Consider the following 12803-nt stretch of genomic DNA (forward strand, 5'->3'; position numbering starts at 1 on the left):
TGTACTTCAGGCATGCTTCTCTAGAGATGGTATTTTCTTGAACTTCCAGAGTGTACTTGAACTTGGGGGTGTGGGGAAGACAAGTAAAATATAGATACTTTTTGTTTATAAATAATAATTTATTTCCATTCTTCTATTTTGGCTGAGGATCTTATACATTCATATTATATATATATATATATATATATATATATATATATATATATATATATATATATATATATATATATATATATATAATTTCGTCCGTCTTACTGAAAATCTTGATTTTAGTTTTATGTCCATCTCAAGAAGGTAACAAGATGTTCTGGTGATTTCAGCTTTCTAACAAACTGCTGAAAGTAACCAAAACTGCGCACCAAAGTCGAAAAAGAAATTGATTTTTGCAGCAAAGTGAACGCAAACAAGACGTGTGCATCTGTTTTACTTTCCAACATGGCAGCGAGCGTGCCTGCCTGATATAGATTGACAGAGGATTGTAAACAAATGTATGTTTCTCACAGTGGTTGTAGACTATATGAACACCATGAGATTGAAGTCAAAGGACACTGAAATGATTTGGTTAGTCCTACACTTTTGGATACTGTCTAACACTTGCATTGCAGGTAAAATATATGTGTAACGAGTGTATGTCACGATACAAGTTCTAAATGTATCGTTATATCGATTGTTATTTATGTAACATATTTCTAAATCAAAAGTATAAAATAATTGAGGAATTCTTTGTGTATTAGAATCTCAATCTAATCTATTTCTTGCATTACACATTTTTCGAAACCTTAGCCTTACACCAATCCCTAACACTTGGACGAACACTATTCGACACCAACACTAACCATAAACCTAAACAACATACACAGCGACATTCCTTGGTATATATCTCTAGACCAAGTATCATATCGGCGCGTATTTTACGAAATTATCCTACTGGGATACGGGCCGCCAACCAAAGATCTCGAGAGTCCTTCTGGGTTATGGGCCGCCAACCAAAGATCTCGAGAGTCCTGCTGGGGTATGGGACGCCAACCAAAGATATCAGCAGTCCTCTGTCCTGCTTTTTAGAAACTATCAAAAACCAGAAAGCTGGACGAATTTCTAATTTCCAAGGCCTTTGACAAATCAGGCAGCATTAAACTTGACGAATTGAAATCTTAAATGAATCATTGTATCAGAACTTTGACGAAACAGTCCCAGAAAAACGTGAAGAAACCGTGTTCCCATTAACTTCACAACCTATAGCCACTGTCATGCTCTGTCCAAAAAGAAGCCGCCATAATGAAAGAGATTTCTATGGGACAAAGGTTTGACAAAAGTGGTCTAACCACAGCTGAACTGCATAGGTTAAGCAGCCATGCCATTCTTATGTTCAATTTTTTTTCCTTATATTTACTTTTTTTTTTTTTTTTTTTTTTTTTTTTTTTTTGTGTTGGATCGTTTATAATACGATTGAATGGTAGTATTTACTTTTACATTGTTATTTGAAAATCTAGGTTTTATGAGTCATAACATTCATACGTTAACTCTAACTTTATTTAAAAATCTAGGTGTTATGAAAATTTTAATATGTTATCGTGGAATAATAACATAAGTAACAATGAGATTTTGTAGGCCGACATGCTTTCATGTTTTAGGGCACTTAACACCATGGCTTTACTTCTATTGGGGACCTAGCCCCAGTAGAGCCGACATCAAGATGTCTGCTACATTGATCTCTGCCGTGAAAGCTACTGTTGACGTGAGTATTATTTCCCCTGGAAGGTGGGTTAATGTTGTAGGGGAGATAACGTACCAGCCTGAATCAATTTCAGCGCTCGTTATTTTTCCCACGTTTTCTTTAACTTGCTTTCGCGTCTGTTTGTTTGTTTGGTTCTCCAATCAAATCTTGCGATCGAAATTTCGGGCACTTCCCAGTTAGCTAGCGCGCTGAAATTTTCAGGGAAGCTTTGTTTCCGATGACAATAGAATATTCAATTGTTTTTATTACTAAATTGATCCATGGAAACATTTTATTGATCATTTTAGACCCCTATATATTTGTACAAAAAACGTGGGAAAAAGGGACATAACCCAGTAATTGTAATTTGATGAAAACAAGGTTCGGTACTCTCCCTCTTTTGGCTTACTGAGTAGTGGTCACGCGGTGTTTGTGTACAAACCTATGCAAATCTAACACAGAAGAAACTTCGATTGGAAAAGGCACGTGTTTTTTACGAGTTGTCTTCGTTTACCCCCCCAAAAAAAAGTGAATGCGAGAAGATCAAATTGATAGCAAGATTTGAATGCAAACAGACAAAGACTAAAAAGTAGAAAATAATTATCATTAAAAAAAGTTTTTAAAAACCCACGTTTTCTGATTGAACTAAAAAGTAGAAAATAAATGCTATACATCACAATAATGCAAGCGCTCACTCTACTATAAGCGATGAAAAACGTGGGGCGCCGTGATTTTCTTAGTTTCTAATACTGTTGACTCTCTACAAGCTCCCTAATAAAAGTCAATAGTATTATCTAATGAATAGTAATATAACTTTTACATCTTATATTAACAATGACCGATAAAAAACTTTTACTTCGGCGCCCCACGTTTTTCATCGCTTATAGTAGAGCGATCGCTTGCATTATTGTGATGTATAGCATTTATTTTCTACTTTTTAGTTCAATCAGAAAACGTGGGTTTTTAAAAACTTTTTTAATGATAATTATTCATTTCTGTAACGATATTTTAAGTTTCTCGCATACGGAGTATAGAAAAGTATTATAGTCGTGCTAAAGAGAATAAACAACAAAGAAATCGAAATTTAGTACAATCTCGAAATTCTGTCCAATCTTGACATTTAAACATAGTTAGTCGAAAAACACAGTTGGCAGACTTGTCTGTGTGTATGCGTGTCTGTGGATAATTGTACTACCGTGATTACTTGTTTACCGTATTATACGTGGGACAATGTGTTATATAGAAGCATTCGATTCTATAATAAACGTGTTTCAGCTTTGAGCCTTATCCAGTAACCGGAGATGCAACTGCATGTCTGTAAAATGAATGTTATAGTGTACCATATGTATTGCAGGTAGAGTACCACGTTCTATCAGAAGTTCCATCTTTGACTGTCTCCGTTCCTTTAGAAGAATCTACCGTGAAGGGGTTTGTCCTGCCAAACAAGTAAATATCGCGCGATTTTAAAGACACATTACATCTTATCAAGAAAAGAGATAAACTCTCTCGATAAACAAACTATGGCATAGCTGTCTGTCTGGTCTGTGTGTTTACTCTGTCTGTCTATCTCGCTGCCTACCTGCTTTCCTTCCTTCCTGCCTACATGCTTACCTGCCTGCCTTGTCTGGTCTGGTCTGCCTGTCTGTCTGTCTGTCTGACTGTCTACCTGCTTTCCTTTCTTTCAGCCTACATGCTTACCAGCCTGCCTGCCTGCCTACTTCCCTGTATGCCTGTCTGTCGGCCTGCCTGTCTGTCTGTCTGTTTGTCTGTCTGTCTGTCTGTCTGTCTGTCTGTCTGTCTGATTTCCTTCCTTCCAGCCTACATGCTTGCCTGCCTGCCTAAATGCCTGTATGCCTGTTGTCTGCCTGTCTGTCTGTCTGTCTGTTTGTCTGTCTGCCTGATTTCCTTCCTTCCAGCCTACATGCTTACCTGCCTGTCTGTTTGTCTGCCTGCCTGCCTGCCTGCCTACTTGTCTGTCTGTCTGTCTGTCTGTCTGTCTGTCTGTCTGTCTGTCTGTCTGTCTGTCTGTCTGTCTGTCTGTCTGTCTGTCTGTCTGTCTGTCTGTCTGTCTGTCTGTCTGTCTGTCTGTCTGTCTGCCTGTCTGTCTGTCTGCCTGCCTGCCTACTTGCCTGTCTGTCTGCCTGCCTGCCTGTCTGTCTGCCTGTCTCTCTGTATGCCAACATAAAACTATTACAAACACATTTTTCTCATCATTTAGTTGTAAGTCTTACAAGCAGTTCCTTCAAATTCTGCCGTGTTTTCTCTTACTTTAGCGACATATTCGAGCAAACAGACTACTTTACAGTGTGCTTTAAATCAGACAATGTCGTGTTTTCTCTTACTTTAGCGACATATTCGAGCAAACAGACTACTTTACAGTGTGCTTTACATATGACTATGTCGTGTTTTCTCTTACTTTAGTGACATATTCGAGCAAACAGACTACTTTACAGTGTGCTTTAAATCAGACAATGTCGTGTTTTCTCTTACTTTAGCGACATATTCGAGCAAACAGACTACTTTACAGTGTGCTTTAAATCAGACACCGCTTTCCATATGGTGCTGGTCTTGTTGACGAACGACAAGATACGTGACGTAGTGCGGCCCCTCTTCTACACCGACTGGGGTCATATGTACACAGTCATCGCCCTTGTGTAAGTATTTGCATTGTGTTTGCCTTTTCTTCTGTGTTTGTATTTGTGTTGTATTTATGTTTTCATTTGTGTTTGTGTTTGCGCTGTGTGTTTAGTTTTGTTCTGTTCCCAAGTTGGTACATTTATATATATATATATATATATATATATATATATATATATATATATATATATATATATATACGTATGTATATATATAAACATATATATATATACATATATATATATATATATATACTTTATATACATATATGTGTGTGTACATATAAAATGAATCAATGAATAAATACATACAAATATCGAATCAAACGTATAATCGAATTAAAGAACACTACCTCACAACACAAATTAATTTATTTTTAAATATGAATTAATAAATACAATAAATATTTAGCCATGTATTTTAAGGAATGCAATCTGAGTTTTCTATTGGATAATTTTTTTACACATTGTATTGTGGCACTCATTTCAGTGGAAAACCTTCAGTGCTAGTGCTAACAATCAAGCACCTGACCTTAAAAATCGAGAGACACTACGCCAATAACGATTCGATTGAGTATACCAAGCTGACTACAGAAGTCATATTGAAGACGTGGGTACAACGTTGCATTTTACTTTTTAACAAATCCGGACATGTTAAGTCGCTCGTGAAATCTACACATTTTTTCACACAATGCTTATCTTTGATTAAGTAAATTAGGTTTATCTCATTTTTTAATGCCGTTGAAAGCATATTCTAGTATTGTTTTAACATTGCCATGATCTTTGTAATATAATTGATGGTAAATAAAAGTGTCGGAAATAGTTTGGCAACCATCAAACTTTTGTTAAACTCGAGCAAGTATTATATCTCGTTTTATATACAGCCCGCTTAGAACACTCCGCTTCAAATGTTGCGGTCGGGTTCAAACCTTCAACGTGTACATGAGACTTCCAGAAAGGGAAGGACACAAGTTTATAGCCTATATATTTCCAATATTTACTTCTCTCAAGTAAGGGAGGTAGGGGGGGGGGGAAGGAGCGCGAGAGAAGGTATACCCCCACCCCTAACCCCAGGAGTCGTGCCTAAAACACAGCACAGTATGATCCCACGTCTTAGAAAAATGACTATAAAACTAGCGCGAAAAATAATAATTTCAACGGCTGTTATAGAATCAAACTTTCAAACGCAAAGAGAAGAAGAAAATTTTTTTGCATCAGTAACAAAGAAAATGGTCATTTAAATATTTGTTAAAGAAAAATAGTCATTTCAATAATTCCTACAGCATGAAAAGAGAAATCGGCCATTTTTTCAACAGAAATTTTGTTCTTAATTTTAAGGACCGCGATTAGGTAAATGTTTTTTTTTTAAAGTTGGGAACTGAAAATGTTGTGATAGCAAGCAAACATTGGTCTGACAAACAAAATATTGCGTACTATTGCTCAAATGACACTTGGGTCTGATTTTTCAGTACAATACACTGCTATAAGAGAGCACCCAATGAGTGTTATAAGAGAGCACCCAATGAGTGTTATAAGAGAGCACACAATGAGTGTTATAAGAGAGAGCACCCAATAAGTGTTATAAGAGAGCACAAAATGAGTGTTATAAGAGAGCACCCAATGAGTGTTATAAGAGAAAACCAATGAGTGTTATAAGAGAGAACCAATGAGTGTTATAAGAGAGAACCAATGAGTGTTATAAGAGAGCACCCAATGAGTGTTATAAGAGAGCACCCAATGAGTGTTATAAGAGAGCACCCAATGAGTGTTATAAGAGAGCACAAAATGAGTGTTATAAGAGAGCACCCAATGAGTGTTATAAGAGAGCACCCAATGAGTGTTATAATAGAGCACCCAATGAGTGTTATACGAGAACACAAAATGAGTGTTATAAGAGAGAACCAATGAGTGTTATAAGAGAACACCCAATGAGTGTTATAAGAGAGCACCCAATGAGTGTTATAAGAGAGAGCACCCAATAAGTGTTATAAGAGAGCACAAAATGAGTGTTATAAGAGAGCACCCAATGAGTGTTATAAGAGAGCACCCAATGAGTGTTATAAGAGAGCACAAAATGAGTGTTATAAGAGAGCACCCAATGAGTGTTATAAGAGAAAACCAATGAGTGTTATAAGAGAGCACCCAATAAGTGTTATAAGAGAGCACCCAATGAGTGTTATAAGAGAAAACCAATGAGTGTTATAAGAGAGCACCCAATGAGTGTTATACGAGAACACAAAATGAGTGTTATAAGAGAGAACCAATGAGTGTTATAAGAGAGCACCCAATGTGTGTTATAAGAGAACACCCAATGAGTGTTATAAGAGAGAGCACCCAATAAGTGTTATAAGAGAGCACCCAATGAGTGTTATAAGAGAACACCCAATGAGTGTTATAAGAGAGCACCCAATGAGTGTTATAAGAGAGCACACAATGAGTGTTATAAGAGAGCGCCCAATGAGTATTATAAGAGAGCACACAATGAGTGTTATAAGAGAGTACCCAATGACTTATATAAGAGAGCACCCAATGAGTGTTATAAGAGAGAACCAATGAGTGTTATAAGAGAGCACCCAATGAGTGTTATAAGAGAGCACCCAATGAGTGTTATAAGAGAGCACAAAATGAGTGTTATAAGAGAGCACCCAATGTGTGTTATAAGAGAGCACCCAATGAGTGTTATAAGAGAGCACCCAATGAGTGTTATAAGAGAGCACCCAATGAGTGTTATAAGAGAGCACAAAATGAGTGTTATAAGAGAGCACCCAATGTGTGTTATAATAGAGCACCCAATGAGTGTTATACGAGAACACAAAATGAGTGTTATAAGAGAGAACCAATGAGTGTTATAAGAGAACACCCAATGAGTGTTATAAGAGAGCACCCAATGAGTGTTATAAGAGAGAGCACCCAATAAGTGTTATAAGAGAGCACAAAATGAGTGTTATAAGAGAGCACCCAATGAGTGTTATAAGAGAAAACCAATGAGTGTTATAAGAGAGCACCCAATGAGTGTTATAAGAGAGCACCCAATGAGTGTTATAAGAGAAAACCAATGAGTGTTATAAGAGAGCACCCAATGAGTGTTATACGAGAACACAAAATGAGTGTTATAAGAGAGAACCAATGAGTGTTATAAGAGAGCACCCAATGTGTGTTATAAGAGAACACCCAATGAGTGTTATAAGAGAGCACCCAATGAGTGTTATAAGAGAGCACCCAATGCGTGTTATAAGAGAACACCCAATGAGTGTTATAAGAGAGCACCCAATGAGTGTTATAAGAGAGCACACAATGAGTGTTATAAGAGAGAACCAATGAGTGTTATAAGAGAGCACCCAATGAGTGTTATAAGAGAGCGCCCAATGAGTATTATAAGAGAGCACACAATGAGTGTTATAAGAGAGAACCAATGAGTGTTATAAGAGAGCACAAAATGAGTGTTATAAGAGAGCACCAATAAGTGTTATAAGAGAGCACCCAATGAGTGTTATAAGAGAGCACCCAATGAGTGTTATAAGAGAGCACCCAATGAGTGTTATAAGAGAGCATCCAATGAGTGTTATAAGAGAGCACCCAATGAGTGTTATAAGAGAACACCCAATGAGTGTTATAAGAGAGCACCCAATGAGTGTTATAAGAGAGCACCCAATGAGTGTTATAAGAGAGCACCCAATGAGTGTTATAAGAAAGCACCCAATGAGTGTTATAAGAGAGCACAAAATGAGTGTTATAAGAGAGAACCAATGAGTGTTATAAGAGAACACAAAATGAGTGTTATAAGAGAGCACCCAATGAGTGTTATAAGAGAGCACAAAATGAGTGTTATAAGAGAGAACCAATGAGTGTTATAAGAAATACAAAATGAGTGTTATAAGAGAGCACCCAATGAGTGTTATAAGAGAGCACAAAATGAGTGTTATAAGATAGCACCAATAAGTATTATAAGAGAGCACCCAATGAGTGTTATAAGAGAGCACCCAATGAGTGTTATAAGAGAGCACCCAATGAGTGTTATAAGAGAGTACCCAATGACTTATATAAGAGAGCACACAATGAGTGTTATAAGAGAGAACCAATGAGTGTTATAAGACAGCACCCAATGAGTGTTATAAGAGAGCACCCAATGAGTGTTATAAGAGAGCACAAAATGAGTGTTATAAGAGAGCACCCAATGTGTGTTATAAGAGAGCACCCAATGAGTGTTATAAGAGAGCACCCAATGAGTGTTATAAGAGAGCACCCAATGAGTGTTATAAGAGAGCACCCAATGAGTGTTATAAGAGAGCACCCAATGAGTGTTATAAGAGAGCACCCAATGAGTGTTATAAGAGAGCACAAAAAAAGTGTTATAAGAGAGCACCCAATGAGTGTTATAAGAGAGCAACCAATGAGTGTTATAAGAGAGTACCCAATGACTTATATAAGAGAGCACCCAATGAGTGTTATAAGAGAGAATCAATGTGTGTTATAAGAGAGCACCCAATGTGTGTTATAAGAGAGCACCAAATGACTGTTATAAGAGAGCACCCAATGAGTGTTATAAGAGAGCACCCAATGAGTGTTATAAGAGAGCACCCAATGAGTGTTATAAGAGAGCACCCAATGAGTGTTATAAGAGAGCACCCAATGAGTGTTATAAGAGAGAACCAATAAGTGTTATAAGAGAGCACCCAATGAGTGTTATAAGAGAGCACCCAATGAGTGTTATAAGAGAGCACAAAATGAGTGTTATAAGATAGCACCAATAAGTGTTATAAGAGAGCACCCAATGAGTGTTATAAGAGAGCACCCAATGAGTGTTATAAGAGAGCACCCAATGAGTGTTATAAGAGAGCACCCAATGAGTGTTATAAGAGAGCACCCAATGAGTGTTATAAGAGAGCACAAAATGAGTGTTATAAGATAGCACCAATAAGTGTTATAAGAGAGCACCCAATGAGTGTTATAAGAGAGCACCCAATGAGTATTATAAGAGAGCACACAATGAGTGTTATAAGAGAGCACCCAATGAGTGTTATAAGAGAGCACCCAATGAGTGTTATAAGAGAGCACCCAATGAGTGTTATAAGAGAGCACAAAATGAGTGTTATAAGAGAGCACCCAATGAGTGTTATAAGAGAGCACCCAATGAGTGTTATAAGAGAGCACCCAATGAGTGTTATAAGAGAGCACAAAATGAGTGTTATAAGAGAGCACACAATGAGTGTTATAAGAGAACACCCAATGAGTGTTATAAGAGAACACCCAATGAGTTATATAAGAGAGCACCCAATGAGTGTTATAAGAGAACACCCAATGTGTGTTATAAGAGAACACCCAATGTGTGTTATAAGAGAGCACCTAATGAGTGTTATAAGAGAGCACAAAATGAGTGTTATAAGAGAACACCCAATGTGTGTTATAAGAGAGCACCCAATGAGTGTTATAAGAGAGCACAAAATGACTATTATAAGAGAGCACCCAATGAGTGTTATAAGAGAGCACCCAATGAGTGTTATAAGAGAGCACCCAATGAGTGTTATAAGAGAGCACCCAATGTGTGTTATAAGAGAGCACCTAATGACTGTTATAAGAGAGCACCCAATGAGTGTTATAAGAGAGCACCCAATGAGTGTTATAAGAGAGCACCCAATGAGTGTTATAAGAGAGCACCCAATGAGTGTTTTAAGAGAGCACCCAATGTGTGTTATAAGAGAGCACCTAATGACTGTTATAAGAGAGCACAAAATGAGTGTTATAACCACCAACAGGTACAACCATCTCCTGATACCACTGTACGGCAACTATCACGCTACATTGCCCTGCCAAGGTACGTAAGGAATCCTTGGATCATTTTCATGAGTCTCTAACTCTCTCTCTCTCTCTCTCTCTCTCTCTCTCTCTCTCTCTCTCCCTAAATCTCCATCTTTCCCCGTTTTATTTATCTGTTTTTCTCACTGTAGCTCTTCCTATCTAAAAACAAGTAGGCTAAAATGTTAAGTTACCTTTCCAACTGATTGTCCAAGGAACAAGTGAAGTAGAGTTCACCTGTTTCTGTGACATCGGCATATAAGAGGATAATTTGGTCAGTATGATGCATCCACTACTTTCCCTTACGTGAGTTGGGTACCGATTAGAGCTGGACGGACTCAGGGACGTTCAACTGACCTGAACCTGGATTCGAACTGGGGACTTCCGGGTCAGCAGTCTAGCATAAACGCCATCCCTCTTATATAAGAAAGTAAAAGTAAATTTCCCTTTTGCCGGGCCGTGTGGTAGATGAAGTAGAGTTCTGTGACCTCGACCTTGAAAAAAAAATTGTGAACAGTACTATGGATAGCCTTCTTTACCTTTCCATAAGAAAGCATTATTTAAGTAACACCCCAAACTGCATTGGCCAGGCTACGGCTTACCTACACACATGAGCACAACCCACATCCCGCCCAACAACATTACACCATCTCTCTTTCCTTTCTCCCTTTCTCTCCTCTAACTCGGTTCCTCATTTCTCTTAGTTTTCTTTATATATTCGTCTTTCTCTCTCTCCGTCTCTCCAATTTTTCTCTGTATATCTCTTTATCTTTTCCTGCCATCCTCTTCCCCCCTCTGTTTACCGCCAGAAAGGATCGTTTAAAACCTGTTAACTCATTGACTTACGAGTCAAATAACTGTGTGCTAAGCCTCGTGTTGTTGATGTGTACTCACTGGTGTAGGTGCCGTGTTAGAGGCAGCAGATAAATTCGGTGTGATGTACCTAACCAGACCACCAAAGCAGTACTCTTCAGGTAAACAGCTGATTTTTTAACGGGGAGTTGTGACTTGCTTAATCCATTCCTAAAGAATTTTTAAACAGGAAAGTGTTATATTTGGTTTCCCAGTTTGTTTTAACGAGTAAATTAATTTAGAAGATCTGTTTACAGTTTATTTTTTTAACTGTGGGCTGTAGTTTAGGGGATCTAGTTCTCAATGTTTCTTGCAGACTTTTTTTCTCCGTGGGGGCGGGGGGGGGGGGGGGTGTGGAGGCACTAGATATTTTCGGGGGGGGGGGGGGGGCGGACACTAGTAAAAGTATATGTTTACTATATAAATTCCATCTCGTTCGGGAGGGGGGGGGGGAGGTAGACTTTCCCGAAGAGATGCCTGGAAGAATCTCTACCACTGTGAGCTGTAGTTTAGTAACATTTTTAAAAATGCCGAGTTCGTTCCTAACTTTTAAAGCGGAAGCTACTGATTGGTAGACTTTTTTTCTGTCTGATAGAGACTGACTGATCTAGACCTCAAATGTTAACAGCAGGCTGCACAGTTTAGTCTAATACAAAATAAGTTGATACATTTTATAAACAACTTTATCACTTGGATAAAGTTTACAAAAAAAAAAAGAAAAACTTTAACATTTTTAAATTTAAAAAAATAAGTGAAGATTTTCAGACTTAAAACTAAATCATGAAAACTAAATTGCAAATTAATTAAAAGTAACTCTGCATTACCTACGTATAAACTAACGAGGAGGTAAGAAAGATTTTTGAAGAGTTTGTCCTGTTACCGACATGCACACGTGACCTTCCCTCGCAGAGCATGCAGTCCCAGATAAACTATCTGGCAAGAAGTATCTTACGTACCGATTTGGTCAGAACGCCGGCGGGGGAAAGTACTACATCGTCTCGCAGGAACTTGAAACCAAACTGGACATCGTGACCAAAGGGAAAGGAGAGCCCGTCATACTGCACGAGATTGGGAATCGCCACGAGGTGAAGGTTAGTCACATTGGTTTTTTATCGTTAACTAGACGTTTGAGGTCAGAGGCGTAGCGACCCTTTCCGGCGACCGGGGACAAACTTTGCACCCCCCCCTCGAATTTCGATTTGTACCCCCCCCCCCCGTCAAACTTTCGATTTGCACCCCCTCGAACTTTCGATTTGCACCCTCCCCCCCCCCTCAAACTTTCCATTTGCACACCCCCTCGAACTTTCGATTTGCACCCCCCCCCCCCGTCAAACTTTCGATTTGCACCCCCTCAAACTTTCCATTTGCACACCCCCTCGAACTTTCGATTTGCACCCCCCCCGTCAAACTTTCGACTTGCACCCCCCTCGAACTTTTATTTGCACCCCCCCACCCCTTACTTTAGATGTGCACCCCCTCGAACTTTCGATTTGCTTCTCCACCCCATTTTGGCGCCCCCTAAGGTCGGCGCCCGGGGACATATGTCCTCCCACGCCCGCCCCCCCCTCGCTACGCCTCTGTTTGAGGTTTCATTTGAATACATGACCAGTTTCTAATTGGCTTCCTCTAAGATGTGGTTAACGAGATGTAATTTCATGAACTCAGACACAATATCTTATCCTAGAAACATACCTCGGGTGTGGGTATCGCATGATATTTGTAAGTTTTATTTCAATACAACGAATGTTTCTCTGACATGTATGTTAAATGACATGTATATTAAATGACATATACTGACCGGGTCACGC

General features: G+C 38.6%; 1 protein-coding gene across 1 annotated transcript in view; it reads left to right on the top strand.

Moving 5' to 3' along the window:
* The first annotated feature begins 473 nt into the window (after positions 1-473).
* Positions 474-12803, top strand: part of LOC131954540 (uncharacterized) — a 43725-nt gene continuing 31395 nt past the window's right edge. Inside the window, exons 1-9 of the mRNA XM_059318302.1 lie at positions 474-605; positions 1632-1735; positions 3069-3160; positions 3988-4044; positions 4210-4368; positions 4841-4960; positions 10104-10162; positions 11046-11117; positions 11905-12086. Coding sequence (XP_059174285.1) covers positions 491-605; positions 1632-1735; positions 3069-3160; positions 3988-4044; positions 4210-4368; positions 4841-4960; positions 10104-10162; positions 11046-11117; positions 11905-12086 — 960 coding nt within the window. The 5' untranslated portion in view covers positions 474-490. The remainder of the gene's footprint in view (positions 606-1631; positions 1736-3068; positions 3161-3987; positions 4045-4209; positions 4369-4840; positions 4961-10103; positions 10163-11045; positions 11118-11904; positions 12087-12803) is intronic.

Source organism: Physella acuta, unplaced genomic scaffold, assembly GCF_028476545.2.
Source record: "Physella acuta isolate Inbredline_101_S28 unplaced genomic scaffold, ASM2847654v3 ptg001010l, whole genome shotgun sequence".
NCBI classification, from domain to species: domain Eukaryota; kingdom Metazoa; phylum Mollusca; class Gastropoda; family Physidae; genus Physella; species Physella acuta.